The sequence below is a fragment of the Antrostomus carolinensis genome, unplaced genomic scaffold (assembly GCF_000700745.2).
Source record: "Antrostomus carolinensis isolate BGI_N321 unplaced genomic scaffold, ASM70074v2 scaffold5530, whole genome shotgun sequence".
Taxonomy (NCBI): Eukaryota; Metazoa; Chordata; class Aves; order Caprimulgiformes; family Caprimulgidae; genus Antrostomus; species Antrostomus carolinensis.
Genome location: NW_010286322.1, coordinates 79,372 through 104,211, shown reverse-complemented (window position 1 = coordinate 104,211; position 24,840 = coordinate 79,372). Strand labels below are relative to the sequence as shown.

Genomic DNA, 24,840 nt, shown 5'->3' with positions numbered 1-24,840 from the left:
AATGATCTCTTCACTCTTATTAGGAAGCTGGGGAGCCTGAATTGAATTGGGTATTGGACTAACTTGCATTGAGACTGTAAGGATGGTGTTGACTGTACCAAGCAGGAATAAAGCAAACTTTTCATGGTTTAAATTGAGCAGGCTCTGCCTGAATAGTGAAAGTGAAAAAGCACAAGTGTATGCCAAGGTTTCTCAGTGTGCACACAGTGAATCCTAGTGTTATGTCTATTTTCTTTAATTAATGCTTAATTGGCATTTCTGTAAAATTTTAGCTATGCAGAGAATGGAGTTTGGAAAAAAAAACTGAGAACAAGAAAAGCAGTTTAGCTTTTCTTCATGTTAGAAATCTGTCTACTTAGGGAGCAGTTAAGAAAGTTCTTTCCTTTGGATTTATATTGCTGACAGAAGAGTGGAAATCACTTACTTTTGGAAAAATGTCTGGAAATGAGGTTCTGCATAATGACATAAAAGTAAAGAGCTCGACTCAAATTTGTGTTGACTGTTAAAAACAGTAGTATCAGGAGAAATGAAGATTACAAAGCAAATTGTTTACAAGTGAAACATACTTGTGGGCAAATGAGAACCTTTTAATGTTTATATAAGTTTTTGTGTTTTCTGAAGGAATGGACAAGGCATTTATTAAGAGAAGTATTAAGTCTAGGCACCTATTTGTTTTGTTTCTAGCATCTAAATGAAATCTTGAACTTATCTTTCAGGGAATTCTGTTTGCAGTGAATTTGAGACTACCTGCTCTTACTGTGCAGTGCTTCTTTCCATGCTTAGCAGATTTCCAAGGACAACTCTTATCTTTCAGTTCTGTCTCACTTTAAAGCTTCTTCTTCAGCTGTATTTATTTGACAAAGCAGGACCATACAATTTTTCATTTAAAAATGTGTCCTGATAGCTTCTTTATTTCAAGAAGTGTTCTCTTAATTTATTATCTTTTTTTTTTTTAAAGTACTATGTCCATATTCTTAGCAAGGTTACCTCTTCAGTCCTCTAATTCAGACTCTGGAAATAATTTAACATGAATGAGCGTTAATATTGGCACGGAAAGTACTGTAGATTTATATTTGAATTCACTTTATGGCTCTTTCTTTGCTGATCAACATACCAGCATAAAGTAGTGGGAAATAATGGAATATTGGGGGGTTTTTTAAATTCCTGAATTAGATAATCAAATTTAATCACAGGTCATGAAATGTTCAGCATTGCAGTTTTCCTAACTGTCTCTGAGCAATGAGATGACAGTTGTTGCTATGCTGATATATTTTTTGCTTTGAAGGACTTCAGATAAGGATAACTTCCAAAACCCAATCAGTCAGCTGTTGACGTGATCTTTGTTCTTTATATTTGAGCTGCATCCAGTCTGTTTCTTTCTTTTTTCAGTTTAGTAATGTAATTATTTTTACCTCTTTTAGATAATTTTTTTTAAGTGTTCAAATCTGATATTCAAGAGCAAAAATGGTTATATTTTTCTGTAGTACAGAAAGCTGACTTTTCTAAGAAAAAATCCTCCTCTCAAGTTCATAAAAATCATTAAAGTATCAAACCTCAAATGGAGAAACACTTTTGCTATATAAAACAGTAACATTATAGTTGTGCTATTTAAAAAAGATTTGTTATAAAGCTAAAGAAAATTTCCTAAAATCTGACCAATACCAAGAGTTGAAGAAGTTTTTAGTTTCTGATGGTTTAGATCAATTCTTTGGAATATTTGTTACACATAATAATAATTCAAATTAATTAGGCATACATTTTCCAAGTCTTTTGGAAAGTTGCATTACTTACACAGAGATTTGGGTGATACTTAAAAAGGAAGTAGCAACAGAGTATTGAAGTGGGGGGAAAAAATGTTAGATTTCCTTAAAGAAAAAAAGAAAAACAAGTTTATTGTTGCAATGTGGGATTGAAGTATTGTAGACCATATATATTTTTGTATTTTTTATTTTGGGGTTTTTTTATACAGAAAAGTATATTTTTTTCTGATCAATCTAAGTTTGTTAGTTTCTTGAATTAAATAAGTTTTTTATTTAGAATAATTGTAAAATCATCAGCTGTTTCATCGTTGCAGTAAGGCTTATTTCCATCTGTATTTAATTACATCTGTGCAACTTTACTGCATTCTCTTTCTCGAAACTGCAGGGCATCTGTGGGAGTTGCAATTGCTTTCTTGCTTGCATCATGTATTCTTTAAGTAAAAGTATATTTTAAAAGTAACTTAGAAAGACACACTGTTTATATGACAATTATATGAGGAAAATATTGCAATTGGTTATAAGTATCTCACTGTCATTAGTTAGAATACAAAAAAAATTAAGCTTACAATAATTTTTTTTCTGATTAGAAGTCATTTTAATACTATTGGTTTAAAAATTAAGTACATTTTGTGTCTGTGGTTAGTCCTGGTCTTCCTTTTAGTAATGATGAAAACGATGCTTACTTCCTTTGGTGATGTTCTCAGAAACCTTTGGATTAAATATGGTGTCATAATCCTGAGTATTGTTACAATTTTAGATTGCAGTCTTTATATATGACTTCCGCAGTTTTGTTGTATGCAGGATCAATCTGCTATGTCTGCAGTACTGCACAGCAGTGTTTCCTGACAGTTGGTTTAGGTTCTTTAATGAAAGATTTGGTCTATCATATTGTGAATGATGGATCTTTATCCTTGTCCTAATGAAAGGAAGAGAGAGAAATCAAAGATGCTTATGTGAGCCCACCTCAAATTCTGTGTTTTATTTAAATATGAACACTTCATTCAGAAGTGTGTTTATTAAAGTAATAATACTGGGGGTGGGTGGGTGGGTGGGCAGGCAAAGATTGCCACTGAGTGGGAGTGTATAGACAGAAGGGTGAAGAGCCATAAATTAGAAAGAATAGTTTGTGACCTGGAATGCTGAGTTCAGTATTGCTCTTCTGAAATTTTTCCACAAACTGTTACCAGATTTAAGATGGTTTTATGTAGGTCAGTGTGTGCTTTCAGAGAAGAGAGTTGCTACACTTTTATTTTAGCAAATTCAGATCGGTACAGTTCTGATTGGTACTTGATGGGTTTACTGCTCAGATTTTGTTTTACTTGAAAATGCATTTATGAAGGGTAGTGCATTAAAATTGTAGGGACCTTTCAGCATCCATGGACTCCAGTTTGAAGACTGCTTGTTTCAAAGGAGAAAAAGACTGATGTTGTTCTGTTCTTTCTGTTCAAGGACTTCATGTCCTTAGCTCACACAAGAGAGTGGCTTCATTCAAATTTGGAATTGTTCTGATGCTCCTTCCTTTAGAAATGGGGTTAAAAGTACAGAAAAACAATGTTGAAAATAGTGTATACAGTAGCCATGTAGGCTGTTTGGCTCTAAAGGGCCAGGGAAATTTATTTTGGAACAAGTGCAAGTTGTTTGGCTTTGGTCTGAACTTCCTCTGTCTACCTAGGGACCCTCTTCCTATAAGCAAAGTCATCAAAACCTTTTCTTATTACTGAAAAAAAAAGTAGTGCATTTGAATGAAGTCTGTGAAATCTCATATAATAGCAGCTTTATTTTATTGTATAAGGAACAATGAATTCAAAGTGAAAAGTGTTTCTTACAGAAAAATAAACATTTTAAGAAACTCTGCAAGGAATAACTGGGTTTGTAGCCAGTATTTAATCTGTTTTGCTTAACATTGCAAAAATAAAATAGCTAATACTTAGTCTTATTACCATATGCTTTCATATTCATTCAGACCAGAATTTTCTTATTCTTGAGTCCTTTCTTTTTTTTGTGATATAGGATAAATAAAATAAACCTCAGAGGTATTAAAATATAATTTAAAGAAAAAAGCTTTTAAAAATTAAGGATTAAAAAGGTCAGCATCTCACAAGGTAAGCTATAAAGGGGCTAAAATCACAAATGAGCATGTTAGAGTACTCTGTAAATGGGAGTGAATAAGGAAATGAACATTTCATATATTTGCTATTTTAGTCTTTAACCTTCTGGTAGTTTTAGGATCCTACTTGAATATTAATTATCAGCTGTATGAAAACTAAATGGCATGCTGTGGATTATCATTAGTTAAGGTAAAAATGTACTGATCATAGGCAGTTTGCAAGTAAGGCCACTAATTAAGTAGAAATTCCAGAAGAGAGCAGTTAGAATGATGAGAGGGCTGCAAAACATGATCCACAGGGGAAGGTTGAAAGAGTTGGGCTTTACCTTAAAAATGACTGGAGAAGTACCTAAATTTTCATGTTGAAGAGGCAAGCACAAAGACAAAGTGAATAATCTGTTCTCCAGGATCTGATGAGAAGTCAGGCAATCAATTTACAGCAACATGCAAGTGCAATGCAAGGCTGCTGCTCCTATGGCTGTAGGATCTCAAAAAGGGCGGGGAGCCAGGTTGGAAGGCACTGCCTTGCAGGTGCAGGGCCAAAGGGTTGGTCTGTTGAGCAATGGTGTGATTCCGCGTGTTGCAGGGACGCCTGGCTCCTGCTGTGTTGAGGTGCCCTGCCCGTTCTGTGCACAGGACTTGGCTTTGCTCACACCCCTGAGGGGCTGCTTACAAAGGACTGTTTCATGACCAAGCCTTACCTGGAGCATCTTGTATCATTAGAAACCTATAGAACTTATCTCTTGTTACTTGGCTATGAGCAGAAGGGGTTGGATGGGCTGTTGCCATTGGGTATATGGTCTCTGTCATTTTTTCAGATTGCTCTGTTCAGTTTCTGTATGTGCATGTAGAGAGGTTGTGTTCATCAAATGTCCACATTAAACAAAAGCTTCAGGATACATCTGTTCTTTTCTTCCTGATGAAAGTGTCTGGTCTTCATCAGCTTCATCAACCCCAGAAAGTTCCACAGCACTCAAATGAATTTAAGTATGTGGCACACTGTTTTCAAGGTGCTTACCTGGTCTTGCTTTTAACCACACATTGAGCAAAGAAATGCTACTTTTCCATTTTACAAATAGAAAATGGATGGACTTTCATCCAGGAAGGTGGTGGTGAAGGAGGAAATTGGTCATTTACCATGTTATAGTAGGCTCATACCCTAGAGCCTATGCATCAAAATGACTATGTCTGCACTAAATGTTACTGCTGAATTTCTGTGCCACTAATCCAACACTTAACTGGACTTACACCTTTCCTTTCTTATCTGTTCTTGTCTCTTCTCAAAATGGATAATAAAAACAACCTCACCAGTCTTCCCTGTCAGGTGTATTTTTTCTGCATTTAAATCTTATTGACAGGTGAACAACTGCTTGCTTATAAGGTGCTCTCCAGATTAGGAAAACTGATTCTCTCATGCTATAGCTGTTGCTCTAAAATGTTCCAAGTGAATTTAGTTTTTTAAATCTGATTTTAATGGCTTTCTTTGCTTTTGAGCTAAGGAGAAGGCATGGTATATGAGCATAATGGAAGCATTTACTATTTTTCTTTCATATGCTTTGGTGATGCTGCATGAAGACAAGAAATACTGAAATTAGAAATGTTATAAGACATAGATCTAAGACACAGATCTGCAGGCATATCCCATTGTTCATGAAGGATGTGTTTGTTAAAAGTGTCAATAGCTAGGTACTTAACAGATAATGAAGTACTTTTTCCAATAAAAAAGAAATATGATGGGCAGGTACAATGTAAATACACAGAGACAGTGTATATGGCAAAGAGGAGCAAGAGCAGGATCACCAGGCTCATCAGTTGCTCACTTTAATGTCTGTCTTGATTTTCTCAAAACAGAAAAAGTGGAAGAGATGCTTTTTCATTTTACAGTAAAAATCAAGAGATGGGTCCTTACTGGCCTGAGGCTTTGATTAGATCTCTTTAAGACAAAATCAAATCCAGCAATGCCCTCATGACTTTGTCAGACTAGTCGCAGAACTGCTTTATCAGTGAGACTGCCTCAAGTAAACCCCAGAGTGCAGGTGTTCTTCCTACTTCTTCCTGAAGCATTGAATTTTCTCTGTTGTGATCATCTTCCTCAGATTCACCCTGCTTATCAAGGTCAATCTACAGTGAGGGACAGACAAATGAGGTAGTGAAATGACTGAGGAGGAAATTCTGAAACCACAGATTAAAAAAAAAAATCCACAGAGAATAAGGTTTTACTGTACAACTTACTGCAATGTGCAGAGGCATTCTTTCCATCTTGCAATTTCTGCAAGACAATAAAAACTAGTGATTTATCTGTATTGACCAATAACTCACGTTATTAGCCTTTAGCAAGGCTCTTTTTGTCTTAACAAAATCAATTCATCATTTGATTTTGCCCGTTGAGAAAAACTGACTTCTTTCCCCACAAGGTTGCTTTCTTTCATGTCTAGCATGATGTGCTGCTTTTATTGGATTTAACAATTTAATATGTAACAATTGCATGATGTTTGCCATCACTGTTAACTGGGCACTTCTACCACATGACACTCTTGCACATATAAGCACTCTATAACCAAGTTCTTGCTGAATTAAAGTTCAAGCACCAAGTGCTTGCTGAGAGTTTAAGTTGAAGCTGTGGCCTCTCCAGGCAGCGCTGCTGATTTGCATTAATAGCACCTAATTGAAAATAATGTTGCTCCAATAACCTTGTAAATCTGTAGGTAACACACCATTGTCTAATTTTCACAAAACATAACCTGACAAGAAAAATGTGCTCAAATATGATCTAATATAACTCTATTACCACATTTTGTAACTTAGGAAGTTACTGTAATAGTGCATGAAATTCTGAAAATTTGTTTCTGAAATTGCAATATAATTAGAAATTTCTGGAGGAGTTCTGTTTGGAATGTAGGTCATTCTGAATGTTGGGTAAAGGACACTTTTTAAGTGTCATCCAACACAATCCTGGACTCTTAGCAACCTTATCTTTAAGGGCTGAACAAATACTAGTGGGGATTTAAATTGGACATAAAGAAGAAATTTTTTATGATGAGGGTAGTGAGACACTGGAACAGGTTACCTGGAGAAGTTGTGGGTGTCTGACACTGGAAGTTTTCAAAGTCAGGGTGGATGGGGTGTTGTGCAACCTGATCTAGTGAATGATGTCTCTGCCCATGGCAGGGAGGTTGGACTAGATGATCTTTAAAGTCCCTTCCAAACCTAACCATGCTATGATTCTATGATTGGACCCTGGTTTGCATTCTTTTAAGACAACTGCAAAGATTTTTAGAATCTCACAGCACTTTGGTCTCAGTAAGCATGTTTATTTGTTGGTTCTTTTCAAATAATGGACTTTCAAGTATGCATATAACCTGGAAAATAGTGTGTGTTGTTTCATGTGTTCTGCTGTTGCACAAAAATGAACTCAGCAGAAATCACATCCATATTTTGCAATTTTAGGATCTTGATAACAGGCTTCTTTCCTATGATACCTAGAACATTCCCTGCAGTGTTGACATGAGGGGGTTGAATCTTCAATGATTTTAATGTTTCAAGCTGACAAAATTTAACAAAATACCATCAGGTTTGCTCTTGGGCCTCATTTAATTTCTATGAATGAGTTGCTTACTTAAAGGAGTGCTAAATGAACTAGTTTCCAAGTTTTATCAGGGCTAGAAGCACCTCCTTTTTCAAGTTGTATTAATGTCTCCAGTTATAACCCTCCTCCTCTCCCCCAAAAAGAGAACACTGTTTAGTGGCAGATAAGGCTCAAGTTAAGGAATCTGCGTTTTCGGGTTTCTGTCAAAGAATTTAGATGCCTTTTTGGTTAGTCCTTTATTTTAGATGTTTGTAGAGGCTAGAAACAAGTGATGCAAAAGTGTGCACAGGTGGCTAAGAAGGCCAACAGCATCCTGGCCTGTATCAGGAATAGTGTGGCCGGTAGAACCAAGGAAGTTATCTCACCCCTGTACTCAGCACTGATGAGGCTGCATCTTGAGTACTGTGTTCAGTTTTGGGCCCTTCACTACAAGAAGAACATGGAGGTGCTGGAGCGTGTCCAGAGAAGGGCAATGAAGCAGGTGAAGAGTCTGGAGCACAAGTCTTATGAGGAGCAACTGAGGGAGCTGCGGTTGTTCAGCCTGGAGAAAAGGAGGCTCAGGGCAGACCTTATTCTCTCTACAACTACCTGAAAGGAGGTTGTAGAGAGGGGGGGCTGCTCTCTTCTCCCAAGTAACAGGATGAGAGGAAATGGACTCAAGTTGTGCCAAGGGAAGCTTAGACTGGATATTGAGAAGAATTTCTTTACTGAAAGGGTTATCAGGCATTGGAATGGGCTGCCCAGTGGTGGACTCTCCGTCCTTGGATGTATTTAAGAGTCCTCTAGACATAGTGTTTAGGGACATGGTTTAGTCAAGGTTTAGGGTTGTCAGTGTTAGGTTTACGATTGGACTCAATGATCTTATAGGTCTTTTCCAATCAAGGTGATTCTGTGTGATTCTCTGTGTGAAAAGCAATCTCTCACCACCAGCTGACCAGTGCTCATCCAGTCCCCAAGCAATGGCTGCTTTGGAAAAGCATGACGTTATAAGGTATGGAATCTCTCTTTGGTCAGGTGGGGTCAGCTGTCCCAGCTGTATCTCCTCCCAGACTCTTGGCCACCCCTAGCCTACTCACTAGAGGTGCAGAGCAAGAACAGCAAAGGCCTTGGCACTGCACAAGCACTGCTCAAGAATAGCTAAAAGATTAGTGTGTTACCAGCACCATTTTTGTCACAGATCTACAACACAGCACCATACAGGCTGCTATGAAGCCAATGAGCTCCCTCCCAGCCAAGCCCAGTACAGTGGTTTATACCAGACAGTCTGCAGACTTTCTGATTTTTTAAAGTAATTTCATGCTATAATGATAAAGCAGCTTGTAATTCTTTTATTATAATGCAAGGTTATAGTTCTTTTGTTAAGGTTGACTAACCTGAACGTTGCTGTTCTGAAGGACTTCTGACTACTGACTCTTAACTGTTTAGGCAGAACTACTTCCATGCCGTTTGCCTGCTTTTGACTTCTTACTAACTTAATGCTTCTGCTCTTTGGAACAAGTGCTTGAAAGAGGGAATTGCTCATCTATTGTGATGAACTTTGCTGTGGAAAATTGAGCCAGAATTGGGGTATCTGAATATCTGGTTTTATATCTTCAGAGGCTTGCTTTGATACTTGTAACTTTCTCTCAAAAGTCTTTTCTGCACTGTGCAATCACTTAATTTGTATTTGAGGCAATTTAATATTACTATGGAGAATTAAATTCTCTTTGCAAACTTTGAGTAGTTAGCTGTGATTATGCATTTTTGTTTGTCTTTTCTAAAATACATAATGCTAAATCTTAGTGATATTCTATGCCCCTAACTGCAGCTCAAGTCAATTTGCCTGAATAGAACATGATTAAAAGGCTGTACGTGTTCTGAGAAAGTCAGTTTTCAAGATACGGCATTGGTTATTTGAAATGAGTTGGCATTTGATTTGCTGCTCAGTTTTCCTACACCTCATCTGTTCATCATGCCATATTACTGCAGAGTTGATCACGTGTTTAAGTTCATTAGCGTGACAAAACTGCAATGATAAGTACTGTAGGAAGGTTTGGGAACAAATGAATAGTTTTGCATTTTGTCCAGGTTTCCGTGCTGTGTAAATAGGCTTACAGACACTCACTAAATGATGAAAATAAAGCAAAGAGTTGGCTAATTATTCTGGTTCCTTTCATCTGATACAGTAGGGTTCTGGGAGGAGAAAAGGAGGGAATGAAACCATCATTTAATTGAAATTCTACATTAAGTAGAATATGCATACTCTTTCAGCATAGATGATGGTATGCGATTATAGCTTGTGAATGTTTTTAAGGTTATTTCCATGTGTTTCATTGTATCCCATCATTTATTTTTTTTTCTTCTAAATACTTTGTTTTACCTTGACTCAAAGTTGTTGGTCAATTTAAACGGTGAACTCGCTGTCTAAATCCCAGAGTTAAGGTAGTAATATTAGTGATGGAATGAAAACTCTAATTCTCATCTTGAAATCTCACTGTGTAAATGTTGGGACTATTCATAAATGTGTCCATTGCAGTTGTGAGTGCCTTGGAATGATTTCCCTTGCTGCAGATATTACAGATGCAGGACATAAACTGCAGATGAAACCAAACCTGGCACTTACTGCCACACTAGCTTATCTTTTGCCTTCTTTTTGCATTCTCTTCATCTGTTGTGGCTTCTTAATGTAAACATGGTCCTCTCTGTCGTAGCATTTCCCTGGGTTGTGGGGCCACTAGAGGAATTAAAGACTTTTGCAAATGGTACCTGATCCTGAAACTTTGGTGGACAGTTGAGAGGTTCTCTGTATAACGAGATCTTTCATTATGCATCCTTGCAAGTGACTAAGCCAGTAAGTACAGAAGCTGCGTGGCTTTTGTCAGTGCTTTGATTTCAGACACGAAGAGAGCGGTTAGGGGAGATCTTTTGCATACTGTTATGGACTTTCTATGACTGTATACTCAATGCCTGTCTTCTAGACATGTCTTGGTGCTTCGTATGTATGTCTATATTGGCATTCTAGTTCAGATCAGGAGTGCATTTTTTTAAAGCAATTTCACATCTTCTGAACTTGTGCTGCTTTGGTTTGCACCAGCAAGCATCAGCAGTCCAGTACACGAGATGGATTCTTTTCTGCTGTAACTAAATAAGGAGATTAGCTACTAATGGGTATTTAGCAGACAAGACTAGACCAGGCTAGTCCAGAGTAAAACCCCAGACATATATATATATGGTGTGGTGATTAGGTCCTCTGTGCTAATTGTTCTGTTGCATTAAACAAAGATGGTGTTACATGTTTTAATGCCTGCATGTAATTACCCAAATTTTGCAGTTAACTTATCTCCATACTGAAAGATATCTCATACCCACACCAGGTTGGTCCCTTCCAACTGAAATAGTCTATTTTATTCTATTCTATCACTTTATGATTAAAATAGTCCATTTTGTCTCCATCTTAAATTTCCTATAAACTTTATAGGTGGATAACTTTCTAAAAGATTGCTAATAAATCTTGGTCTGTAATACCATGCAGGCTACCCTTTCTGAAGCCAGGTATGTAGTTTGTATGTGTGTAGTATTGTTCTGTAGAGCCTTTTTGAAAAGTCCTACTTAGACAACTGTACCAGAGTCCACTAAATACCAATAAAGTTATTCTTGCATTAAGGAGATTCCTTCCCCAAAGGAGCTGGGATATTGGAAACTGGTGATATTATTCTGTGTACCTGCCTATCCCCTTCTCCTGTGTTGTTTTCAGCCATATGATATTGGAACTATACCTGAAAATGAAGAAATCTAAAAGGAGAAATTAAGCTTATTTTGTAGGATTCTTAAGATTTTTGTTTTTCTGACTCAGAAAGCTCCCTGTCTGTTTTAAAATGGGGCAGGCTGGAGACACTGCGGAAAACATATTTCTGCTAAACTTTGTTATGGAAAGCTTAATTCAATTTCTCTAGGAAAATCCAGAAACAATTTCCTTTGCCTACAGATATGTGCTGAAAATTGTATAAATTTGCAAATTATTATTTTTCTCTCTTGGGGCATATCTTCATAGTAGATGATTGTCAGTTTTCACAAAACCTCTTAAGTCTACCCAAAATACCCTGCAGTGAAAAGTATAGGTAGTCATAAAAAAAAAAAAATTCAAAAAGCAAATCCACAGCAACTTAGTCATCTCTTCAGCAGAACAGCTTTATATGTTTTATTTACAATAAGTAACTTGCTTTAACAGGCTCAGACTCATCTGTGAAGAGATTTTCAGGGTTCAAACTTTACACTTAAGTGTCAGAAGTTAAAACAGATGTACTATATTTTCTGTTTTTTAAGCATGATTCAGCCCTATACTCTCCATATATTCCATGCATTTCTACTAGAGAGAAGGTGATAGTCTTAAAGTTATTGGACATCTGGGATATCCACAGAATATAAAATAAATTTGCCTTTTGTATTAACTAGAAATATTCTAGTTAATACAAAGTTAAAAATTCTTTAGAGTGAAGCTCAAACATGTTGCAAACATGAAATGTTTTATGTTGAATAGGTAAATGCTCTCTCTTCTACTATTTTGAATCTGCTCTCATACTTCTTTCAAAGTGTTTCGGCATTGTTTTAATTTCTGTTACAGTTTAATTTCATTGAGTGAGACTTGCACCACCTTGTCTTTTGCTTTTCAGTTCTGGGTTTGCCTAGCTTACACTATCTTCGTTTTCATTAATGCAGACATTTAATCTAGATATTTACATTTCAAATTCTACTTCTGTAAGAATTGAATTTTGGAAGTATAATGCTAGTTGTACATATATTAGCATGATTTCCAAATGTAAGATTTGGGAAAATAATTATCTGAAAGACAGCATGTGGAAAAGGTGCCAAAACATTTGCCCGTGTGCATGGTAGTTTTTTGAAAGGCAGTCGTCATAAATGCAGTTATTAATCACCCTAAAGTCTGGGAAATTCAGAGGCTACCAGGTGAATTTGCAAGTGTGCTTTATCGTCCTTGAAGGGCAACAGAGATGACTTAGTACCCAGTGGCTACAGAAAGGCAAGTGCTGTACCCATCTTCAGAAAAGGCCAAAAATACAATGTGGGGAACTACAGGCCGGTCCACTTTACTGTGATATGAGGGACTTTTCAGCCATTTGCAGGTTATAGACAAAGCCAATAACTTGTTAAAGATACACTCCACTTAAAAATCTCATTTTTGTTGCATGAATTTACAATTTTATAACATTTTTTTAAAGATAGTTTATGCAAGAATGTCTCAGCATTTTTTTTTTCCTTTTTCTTTTTTTTAATTTCACTGATAAAAACTCCTGTAGGTTGTAAAAAAAAGGTAAAAAAAAGGTAAAAATAGCTTCATTGGCAGTGGCGCTTCTATTTCCTTTGAGAAAGTAGGAGGTAGCACAGGCGACTGCTTTTAACCTCAGAGTTGACGGAAGCTCAGTCTGGATAAAATCAAGATGTTGGCTGAAGAAATAAAGAAAAATGATGGATTTGAGACTTTTTGATTTATTATGCCTTTTAGTTATTTAAGTTCGTAGTCTAAGTAAATTGAAATTTTCTGCTAAACTCAGGGAGCTGCAGCTCCTTATTTTGTTTAGTTTCTGTACTTTGTGAGCTAGAAATATGAAGTTTTCCAGTCACTTACACTTTTGGTGACATCCCATATAGATTAGTCTTACTTTGCTGAGTAAACAATGTTTACATAAGCTATGTAAAATTCAGACTCATGTTCTGGAGATAAGTGCTTTACATTTAGTTTCCAGATGAGGTACAGACACTTGCTGTTCAGAACAAATAATTTTACAATTTAGCAATTGAGCAACTGTGTTGCCTTCATGCTTCACCTTGACGTTTCAGAACGTCAGTATCCTTTAACAAACAATGTACAGAAATAATCTCATTAAGATTACAGAAACGATGAAGGAATCAACCAAGACTTAGATCTTGCTATGCCACGTTGCATTAATAGAGTATTGTGTGGCCTTTACTTCAAAAATCCTGTAGTCTAAATAAGTAAAAACAGACATGGACTTAGCAAGATGTTGACATGGCATTGTCTTGTTATGGACGTAGTTGTTAAGAGTTCAGTTTAAATTCAAAAGAAAGGGCTGGGGAGAAGGCTGAGGGAGTCCCGCACAGTGAGAGGAGTGAGTGCTGCCAAGGGTAAAAATAGGCAAAGAAAAGCAAATGTGGAAGAGGAAGGAAGGCTGGAGGAAACAGACAGTGCATAACAGTTATGATCCAATCAACTCCAAACATTTTCAGTGTGCAAAGACCACTGGTTTGGTTGGTCTCTACAGCTGTCCTTCCTGCCTGGCATCTGTCCCCTTCCTCCCACAATGGTACACCGCGGAGGGGTGGGGATGTGAGAGGCTCCCCAGCCAAGTTCTGCGCCCTGTGGCCTCTGACAGATCTCATGTTTCGCTCCTTGCCACGCACAGAAGTCCCCAATTTAGCTGCTTCTGCAACTCCTCCAACCATCTGGAGTCCATGCCTCCTTCAGAGTAGTGGGACTAAAGCAGAAATCTAAGACTGGGATGTGTTTGCATGAGTTCAGACTACTGTTGTCTTCTTTTTTTTAATTTTAATTAGTATTTGTACATCTGTGTATCTTCAGGAAAATGTAAATAAAATTGTATATTTAATATATTCTTTTTATGCCGTTCTGAAATAGCTTTTAAAAAACTTGTTAGAAGCTTTAAAATATTTTGGCTTTTTTAAGCTTTCACACTAGAAAAATCCAAATTTTGAAATGCATGACTTGTGGAGGAGGTAAGAGGCTGGATATTTAAATGATGGTATATCCTTTCCCCTTTTGAAAGAACCAAAGCACACTGCATTTTTAATGTTGATAACTCCCCAGTAAAAACTTTAAATGCTCCTAAATGACTTTCACTTGCTGAAGGATTGCCTTTTTCTTTCAGATGTGTTAGAATTCATATTAGCACTACTTTGCCCTTGTTTCTGAATTATTTTAATGACGGCAGCCGCTCCACCAAGCTGTCTGTCAAGATGTGGGTGGCAGGCTATTATTTCACTTCATAAATCATAATTTGCAGTGTTTTTTATATTCATCTTGGGGATAAACACTTTATGCTTTGTGTTTTCAGCAGCAATATAAAATGTAATTGATACTTAAAGCAATATGTTAGAAATATAGACATAGAAAACCAGGAGAGAAAAATCACAAATGTTTAGTTTTTCTGTGGGTTGGTCTACATACTGAGCATTTTTTCCATCTGATTTCATATTCTTAGCACTTCAACAGAAGATGATGATGTATTACATTTACATGATTGCTGCCTGTAGATTACTATAAGGATGTTTCTTTAGTTACAGACACTCAACAGATCAGTTAGCTCAATAGGGTCATTTTGTACTGTTTCTCGTGCTGCTAAATAAACTTACCGTTTTGTGCTATTGTCTTCCAGATTCATGAAAAACTGCATTATTATGAAAAACAGAACCCAGTGCCCGTACTCCATGGTGCAGCAGCCTTGGCAGATGAGGTAAGTGTCCCCTGCTGAGATCACTGGTACCAAGTCTCCCAAAAAACTGTCTGCAAGCCGAACTCCTCATAGTGCAAACATATGAATGTAATCCTCTGAGCTGAAATCATAAGAAGCTGCAAATATTTCTAAAGGTGCTGTCATCACCGGGCTTGTTGCTGATATTACTTTGATTTTTATTCACTTGCCTGTTATAAAAACATTGCATCTAGATAGCTTCTTGTTCTGCTTTAGTAACTACGTAATAAAATTTACAGGTTGGAACTCTGCTGGGAGGGGGAAAGCTGTCAACTATTAGTGTTTTGAGAAAGTCACAGACAAGAGGAATGCTTTGGAAAAATAAAGACAAATGAGATAGCAGCACTGCTGACAGAACATGAAAAATGACAGATAATACTACAGAAATGAAGCATGTGAAATGCATAGAAGGGAGGCTTGTTAAAAAAACCCACCAAAAACTATTTAAAAAAAAGTACAGTAGTGATTTATTGATATTGGAGCTTTCCAATTACCTTCATAACCAAAAAATAAATTGTAAAAGTGGTCAGCATTGATGGAGTAGTTAATTTCCTGTTACTATAATTTTTATTTTAAAGAAAAAAATCCAACCTGCTGTTTCTTGCTATTTGGTTAATTCTAGGATTCAGCTGAATTGTGCACACACCTGTATAAACTATGACTGAACTTGAGGTAGGCCAAGGATAGAGAAATGTTTAATAAATTGTGGTTTAGGTGAAATCCAGAAATCTTTGTTGCAATTGATTATCTCAGGTTGTTTTTTGGAAAAGGCGATATGTATTGGGATCCATTTCAAGTACAACATGTTTGAAACTTCACATACTTCATAGTTGTTGTAAAATCTTAACTATCTTTTTATATAATTAAGAGCTTTTGATTTTTATATTTTACAAATTGTTAGATCTTATGAATTGGTAACATTTTAACAAAAAATAAATTAAACATATTTGGAGTGTATTAAAAAATAATATAATGTAATTTAATAATATTTCAGTAGGAGGAGAGCTATATCCTGTAACATACCAAATATAATAATGCATTAACTTTGACATCAGGCATATATTAGTAATATTTTTTTAACCTTCAAGTAGCTTTGAATAGTGTTGATAGTAATTTTGAAAATTAGAAAGTTGGTTGAAATTCTCTTCATTAAGTTCTTGGTGGCATATTAATAATCCTTGTTCACATTTGTGTTATGGATCTCTAGACTAAAATTCTTAATAAAAATAATTTCTTATTTTTGGATGCAAAACATAGTTCTTGATATTTTCAGAAATGCTGAGCAATCTCATTCTTTGTTCAGCCTCATTTAAAACATATAGTTTTGGAAATCCCCAAATTTAAGTACTCTGTCACTCTTCAATTGCAAGAGGTCTGGGTTTGTGACCCTATGAAATGTATTATTATGGATATATGGTAGTATTTTTAAAATGTACATATGTAGGGACATGAGTGTCTCTAGATGCCTGCCTACTTTTTAAGCACAGCTTCTTTTTAAAGATCCTCTTGCTGGTTCTTAATTTTTGCTTGTATTTAGCTGAACAGCTGGTTTTATGGGCACTGTCCCATAGAATGAGGATGTCCTTTGGCAGATGAAGTCAGGTTAGCACACTGCAGGGTTTTCGGTGTTTCAGTAGTTATCAGCAAACTTTGAGGAAGTTAATTTAGATGCAGTGGCTTTTGTAACTCCAAAACCCATGAGGTTCCAGGATTATTCCATTTTTGGCACATTTGTCTAACTGGTTGTCAGCTTCAGGGATTTAAGAGCATGTAGGTGATAGAAAACATGCTTTTATTTCAATAGGCTTTAAATTAACATTTTGTTTTCCTAGTGATAGTAACTGTTCAATAGTTAAACAAAGAAGGAGAAATTCTTATTAACAAGTGCATATTTCCTGTTTGATTTAAAACACAAATTTGAGGTGCTGCTAACAATGAAAAGCTGTTTAAGGAGTGTTTCTATTCTTGGGTTTTTTTTTAAAGCAATTTCAGAGGTAACAATTGTGGTGACGCCTCTTTTCTAAACATTTTCATATTCCTAACTGCCATACCTTCTCTCTCCTCACCCCCTAGTGACTTTTAGGCTGAATTTCTCATCAGAGATTCTGTTTGCCTCTTATTTTGGAGCAGCAATGTCTGGCAGAGGACTCTTGATTTCATGCAAATGCTCTAAACATTACTGCCAGTATAGGTATAGGTATGTACTGCAAATAAGGCCTCTAGATTATTAGAAAGATTGTTTTGGCAAAAGAAGTTTCAGAACTTTCTCCAGAACCTTTAAACCTCCAGGCCCCAGTGCTCCTCATCTCACCAACCTCACTCCCCATCTTGCCCCTCTCCCTTGCTTTGTTTTCCCCTCTCTTTAGTGGCAGCTCTTCATAAAGAACTTGATGAAATGTTACGGTTCCCTCAACAGAGAATCATAGAAGAGTTTCTGAAACAGGTTTTCCTGCAGTCTTTGGCATAGGAGGTGATTAGCATGGTATCTGTGTGCTCAAAGTATGTCATATAGCTTTTAATACTGCTGGCAGCTGTCACAAATCTCCACGCTTTACCAACAATTAAAAATCCAGTCCAAAATTGCTAGAAGCACAACAAGCTGATCTGGAGATACCTGTTTGCCAATCTGGAAACATGACTTTGTCTTCCTCCTTCTCCATCAACCTTTATCTTCCTCCTCTTCTATCATGGTGTGTTACATGTGCCTTTAAGACTTTTATGGAAATATTTTGAAAACCTTGTAAATTCTATGAGTGAAAATAAATTTTTAATTGTTTAATCTCTGAACAAATATTTTCTAAATTATGAGATTTAAAAGTCTGTTATAGCAATAACAATTTTTTTTCTGTATCTCACTCTTGTAAACCTTACACACCCGCATTTTTATTTGCACCACCAAACCAAATGGCAATTCTGCTGAAGTTAATAGGTGCTTGTGCACAATTCATCTGAGAGAGAAATGCTGAAGCAGTCATTCTTACTGAGTTATTACTAGTCTTCATCAGTGAAACACAAATGAATAGATTTTATTCTCTAGTGATCAGTAGTACAAGTTTAGGAATGAGAAGAGAACTAAGGGGAACCTGTGTCATATATCTGCTGTCATTCCTATCACAGGTTCTTGTCAACTTTGCAGAGCTTTTCCATAGAATTTGCAGACTAGATTACAGTCAGATTACCTCAAGACTTGGCTTTATGTGCCTTAAAGTGTTTCATTCTGGCCTTTCCTACAGAGATCGTTTTCTAATCTTTCAGTATTAAGACACAAATATTGTTAAGATTAGCATTGATGTATTTGATGGATGTTTTTATCTATGAATTATAGTTTAAAGACTGTGGGACTGTAGGTGATGAATTTTTGTTTCAGTCCTGTTACCCCGTATTAATTTGAAGGTTAAAAAAAAGTATTCAAACCATGTCTGATGTCTATAATTGCTTCTTGAAATGTCTATTATATATAATTATGCAAAATATACTCCTATCCATTTATCTTGAAAATTTATACAAACTGACAGTATAAATTTAAAATTAGGCTAGACGAATAAAATTACTTGCTGCAAATAACCAGTCTTTGAGACATTTTTATGATACTGATTTAATACAAAGAAAATAAGTGATTATCTGAAATCACGTTTTGGATTATGAGCCATGTAGCTTCAGAATTTTAAATGAAAGTTCAGTGTTGTGAAATATGTTTTACCTTTTCCTTCTTCTGGAAAAATAGTTCGAGTCTGAAATCCTGCCATAAAATATGCCTCTTGAGTCCAAATTAGTTGAGAATGTCATGATAAGAAAAACTCAAGACATGAGCCAAATAGCCATGGGACTAAATGTTAGACTGCTGCTCTATTGTTCACCAAACCACAATTTTGTAGTATAACCAAACGTAAATTACAGATCTTGTTGTTAGGACATAGTTTGTGCATTTTAGGGGCTTGAATTGCTGCTGACCTGTTATAAGCTGTATTATGATTAACCCGCTTCACATTTAACAAGCTCCTTCCAATGTATGTGTAAACATAATAAAAGGTTCAGATTGCTCGCACTGTAGGGGCACTTTACTTTCTTATCCCAGTCCTAAACAGCACAGCTACTGTGGGTTTTTGGAAGCAGTGTGGATTTCACCACCTCATTCAAAACTGTTTTTTATAGACGGTGTCAAAGTTTGATCCAGTCATTTTTACAAGCAGTCCTTTGTCTGCACGCAAAGGACCATTCACTTAAATGAAGTGCTGGGATTTGCCCCCGTTGCTATAAATCAGAATGTGATCTGGCTGTACCCTTGCCAGAAATGATTACTTGTGTTAAACTGAGCCAAAAGGCCTGGCTTAAATCTGGTACACTGAGGGCCAGAAAAAGAAGTGCGGTGATTGATGGTGTTTTCCTTCACGCTGGCTTCTGTTTGAACATGCTCGAAAGTAATAACCTTGAACAAGATAGATTCTGGGTTGTCACTGATGCACTGGGTAAAACAACGCTTTGCTAATGGTCTTTGTGTTGATTCCCTCTCCCACCAGCTGGCTGAGGAGCTACAGAGCAAGCCACTGAGCAGTGAGGTCAGAGAACTGTTGAAACTTCTCTTAAAACCCAATCTCAAGGTGAGGAAGTGTTGCACCTGCAAAGTTCTTTCTGCATGGGTGTGCGCATCTGCTTCCTCGGGCTGCATGGGGGTTTGGCTGCTTTAGGGAATATGTGTGCTATTAAGAAGGGTTGCAATGTTAATCAGAAATAGCTGTTATGAAGAAACACATTTAATGTTGCCCATAAATTATTATGCTGTTACTGATATTTATAAAAGGAATTCAGTGTAAAGCCATGGCTTATTTACAATGGATATTCCAAAAAGTGGAGGCTTGATTTTTTTTATTTTTTGGTCTTTTGCTAACTTTTACTGCATGCGGTTCATAAATTTATGACAAATTTGCTTTTACTAAAAGATTTTCTATCATACCATTGATTTAATTGCACTGTGCATAAGTAGCACAACCTGGTACTTGGCACAAAATCGCTGATGGATATTATTTTTAGAAAAATCTAGTTTTGAAAACTTTCTGCAAAACTCCTAGGGTTCTCTGTGGTGCTTTCAGGGAACTTGATAACTTTTATCTGACAATAGACTATAGAACCATTGAATCGTTCCCGTTGGAAGAAGGTTCTCTAGTCCAACATGCTGCTCAAAGCAGGGTCAGCACTGAGTTCAGAGCAGGTTGCTCAGGGCTTTCTCTCATCAGGCTGCAGACAGGCCTCTGGTCCAGCACACCTCCTCACCCCACTCTGGGGGTCCTCTCCCCACTCTGGCACTGAGTGTCTCAGGGGTGTCAGTTCAGTCACACCTGCCCTCGGGCTCGGCTTTCTGCTCCAGTGTGAAGTCTTCCATGGCCTACCCGTGGGTATCTGTGTTGCCGTTGAACCTACATGGGCAGCCGGGGGATCTCGTTTACGCTGCCCTACTCTTCTGCAATCCCGGTGTCTGAGGTTCTCTGTCCTCCCCCTACTCATTCCTCCTGGCAACAATGCTCTCCTCTTTGTTTAGGCCGATAGTCATCTGTTGTTCGGGTCAGTGGCCTCTCCTCCCAGTTCTCTCCTCCTTTTTTCATTTCAAACCAGTTCTTCCCTCACAAATATGGATTTGAAGAGATGTTTCTCTGTCGCTAACTGACTCAGCCTGAACTGGAGGCGGGTAGGGCTTGGAGCCAGGGGAGCTTCACAAAGGTTCTCACAGGGGCCATCAATGTAGCCTCTTCCCCCACTACCAAAACCAGCCCCCCACTCACACACAAACCCAACACAAGATCTAAGGGAGGACATGCTTGAGTGATTTGAAATGCCAGCAGATCAGGCTTGGATCCACCTGCCGTAGCGTATATGTATAAACACGTTTTAGATTTCCAAAAGTGAAGTTTGCCTTCCACTCCGTCTGTGTTTCCTGGGTATTGTAGCAGGAGCGCTCCCCGACTGTTTCTAAGTTGCAGTGGGACAGGCTGTGGAAAGCCTCTGTGCTGGCAGCATCTCCAGATCTTTCCCTCTCTTACTCAGGTCTCACAAGACAGACAAGAGCTTGGTGCACCTGTACAAAACTTGCTAAGTGCAGACCCTGCTTGCTGGCCTTTCTTCTGACGGATGTTTAGACTCTTTCTTTTAATCCTTTCCATTTGTTCAACATAGGGCCTGGTGCTTTAAATTTATTGTGCATTAAATAATCTGTGTAGTGCTGCCGCCATTTCCATTATAAGCATTAGGTAGAGCGGTATGTCTGTTATAACCTCGCATGAATGAGGGATGGAGGGAGGACTGTGTTGCTGTGTGGAAGGTTTTATTCTGTGTAATTCAGGCTAATGGGCTGCTTTTGAAGGTGATAATTCCTGGCCTATGTGGGAGTGGGCACTGCACCCACTCCTGGGTTTTTCCTCAGTTCCTGGAGTGAGTTTTTAAGACTTTTATAATTCCTGAGGTCTAACCATGAATTAGATTATTTTTAACCCCATTTCAAGATTACTTTGCTTATTTTGTGAAGGAAGGATTTAGAAGATGGTTTGTGTTTTCAATACTTAGGGTTTACATTCTGATTTTATTGATGGATTTACATTTATGTTGAAGTTACATGATTTTATACATGTTTGAGTTAAGTACAGTTAGGAACTTAGATAATATAGTTTTCTGTATGTAAAAGAAAGGAAGAAATGTCCCTTAGCTTCCTGTCTAATGACAACATTAAAGTTACTTAATGTTGTAAATATACAGCATGTGAAGCTTGACATAACACTAAACATCTCTCTTACAGGAAGAGAGATGTTTTTATTGTTTTTATTAATATTGTTTTTATTAAACTTATTTTTTTATATTTTCTATAAGATGAAGACTAGAGTGTATAGTGGAGATACACATAAGGAAATGATGTTTCTGATTTAAGGGAAGACACTCCTATATGTGCTTTTGTGAAAAATATGAATAATAGCATAAAGAAATAAGTATTTTCAGCTTTAATGGTTTATAATTTGGAGAAATTTAAGGAACTTATGTGAACTTTATGTTAATAAACATCTAAAGGGTGGGTATCAAGAGGATGGGACCAGACTCTTTTCAGAGGTGGCTGGTGATAGGACAAGGGGTAACAGGCAGATGGGCACAAGCTGGAACATCGGAGGTTCCGCTTAAACATGAGGAAAAACTTATTTACTATGAGGGTGGCAGAGCGCTGGAACAGGCTGCCCAGAGAGGATGTGGAGTCTCCTTCTCTGGAGATGTTCAAAACCCACCTGGACAGTTTCCTGTGCAACTTGCTCTAGGTGAACCTGCTTTGGCAGGGGGGTTGGACTAGCTGTTCTCCAGAGGTCACTTCCAACTGCTACCATTCTGTGATTCTGTGATAGCAAACAGAATGTATGTGAAGAGGGGAATTGTACAGAATTTTGAAAATAATGAGAAAAAATTTTAAAATTATGGTGCATCAGATAGGCACCAGTGCAACTGTGTCTTTATAGAGCAATTTGGCATTTTATGAATCTGGAAGTATTGCTATTCTCTGAGAGCACTATGCTTTTTTATTTTTTAAATAGCTACATTATCTAGAGACAAAATATTTTTCATTGTTCTGCAGTTGTATAAATTGGAATATATAATTGGAAGATTAAGATTCAAGACAACAAAATATATCTAAAAGGGAATTTAATTCTGGGCTTTTAATGCACATGTCACAGTCAAGTTAGCAAAATGGTCTTATCTGCCAGTAGGGATGCAAATGGGAAAGGAAGTAGGCAATAGAGTTATTCTGTCAGTCATGGGGCAGAACCCTGGTGACAGACACTGCAAGAAAGGAGATGTAGTAAATATGACAGATGATCAAACTGAGAATGAAAGATACTAAAGCTTCCAAATTCTCTTCCACTTTTAATTAAAAAGCTTTCTTGAATAGTAGCTCTCTGTTCCTTTTCTAACAAGCTGGAAAAAGCTGTGTTCCTTCTGGGACAGTGCCATAGCACAAGAGCATAATTGTTACTCATTTTTAAAATTATTTGAAATCTGAAAAACTAAAACAATTAACTATAGGAATTAACATTTTAGGCACTTAATTTGTTGTTGCTGTAAACAAGTCACAGAATCATAGAATATTTTGGGAGGGAAGGGACCTTTAAAAGTCATCTAGTCCAACCCCCCTGCAGTCAGCAGGGACATCTTCAACCAGATCAGGTTGCTCAGAGCCCTGTCCAGCCTGACCTTGAATGTTTCCAGGGATGGGGCTTCTACCACCTCTCTGGGCAGCCTGTTCCAGTGTCTCACCACCCTCCTTGTAAAAAATTTCTTCCTTATATGTAGTCTAAATCTGCCCTCTTTTAGTTTAAAACCATTACCCCTTGTCGTACTGCTATAGGCCCTGCTAAAAAGTCTGTCCCCATCTTTCTTACAGGTCCCCTTTAAGTACTGAAAGGCTCCAATAAGGTCTCCCCAGAGCCTTTTCTTCTCCAGGCTGAACAGTTCCAACTCTCTCAGCCTTTCTTAATAGGAGAGGTGCTCCAGCCCTCTGATCATTTTTGTGGCCCCAGAAAAAGTATAAAAAGAATGGACCATCTTTTAGTCAACTGAACAATGTTATCCCAATTATACTAAGTTTGAGATAGGCTTGGGATATATTATTCAGATCTAACTAGCTCTTAACTTCATGTTTATAACAGTGGTTACATTCCTGCTCATTACATATTGAAATGAGCAATTTACTATTGAAGTTAATCCCTATTAGGGTAAATTTAGTGTGTTTTAAATTAATATAAAATATGTCCTTTGTGGTCGTATGTGTAATAGACAGGACAATAATTATTTTAAAAGCTTATGTCACTGTGCTAAAACTATTCTGAAAGATATTTATACCTCTTAGGACCCAGAGGAAATTAAGCTTTTTTTAACTTCCTAAGAATGCCAATGGTGGTTCTGCCTGTTTCAGCAGAGTTTATCTTCTGTTTATGTGTGCTGAAAGGTTTGCCAGCTGCTAGTCTGAAACATAAACCAGGTACCTAAACAAGGGCACAAGGCAGGACTGTGAATGACTTCAGTGCATTGTGGTACACAAGAATGTAAATTATTTGGATCACTTAGGGTGCTGTAGCTGTAGAGGGAACAAGCAGTGGACATACTTGAGGTATTTTTCTTGGCTTCTCTTTCATTACCGTAGAATGAATAGAATTTTGGAACTAATTTTAAGATAACTTGCAGACTGAAGGGAAAATTGCTCTTGTATGACTGGGAATGTTTTCAGATTAACTTATCCATGGACAACTTCAATGTGTTGTTCAGAGAAAATGCAAATTCTTTAAGTTGTTTTCAGTTTTTTTTTGAAATTGCTTTCAAATGGCAAGGATGTATACACTGGAAATTTGTAAATAGGATTTGTTCCTGCTGTTATATTTGCAATTCATTTGAGGTGTAATTGACTTTCAGTTTCACAAAGCATAAACAATTTACATTTGTAAACATTCTCATGTAATAAGTACCTCCTTGACTTTCTTTCAGAATAGTACCATGAGTTAAACAAAGCTAAAGCTGCAGATAATGAAGCCAGAGCACTTTGTTCTTCATATAAATATTTCCTATGTTTCTTTACATTTCTTTAAAAAAAGAAACAGTGCTTCTTTTAGCTGGAAGCGTACCTTTTCCATTGTCCTGTCCTCTTCTGTTTTTCTTGTATTTACTGGAAAGTTTTAAATTCTAGCCTTTATTTGATAAACAACTGCTGATACCATCATCCCTGCCATCAGAGGCTTACTAGATCTGCACAGTGGCCTAATAGACTATTCTGATCAAAGTGCTACTTGTTCTATTAAAAAACCCAAACATTTTAAGCCTTTATCAGCAGAGCCTTGTAAAGCTGCCTTACAGTCACTGACAAAAATT

The 24,840-nt window shown here is 37.1% G+C and overlaps 1 protein-coding gene across 1 annotated transcript in view; it reads left to right on the top strand.

The window, feature by feature from the left end:
• Positions 1 to 24,840, top strand: part of MPP7 (MAGUK p55 scaffold protein 7) — a 106,781-nt gene that overhangs the window by 27,192 nt on the left and 54,749 nt on the right. Inside the window, exons 3-4 of the mRNA XM_010163706.1 lie at positions 14,863 to 14,940; positions 19,476 to 19,556. Of these exons, the coding sequence (XP_010162008.1) occupies positions 14,863 to 14,940; positions 19,476 to 19,556 (159 nt within the window). The remainder of the gene's footprint in view (positions 1 to 14,862; positions 14,941 to 19,475; positions 19,557 to 24,840) is intronic.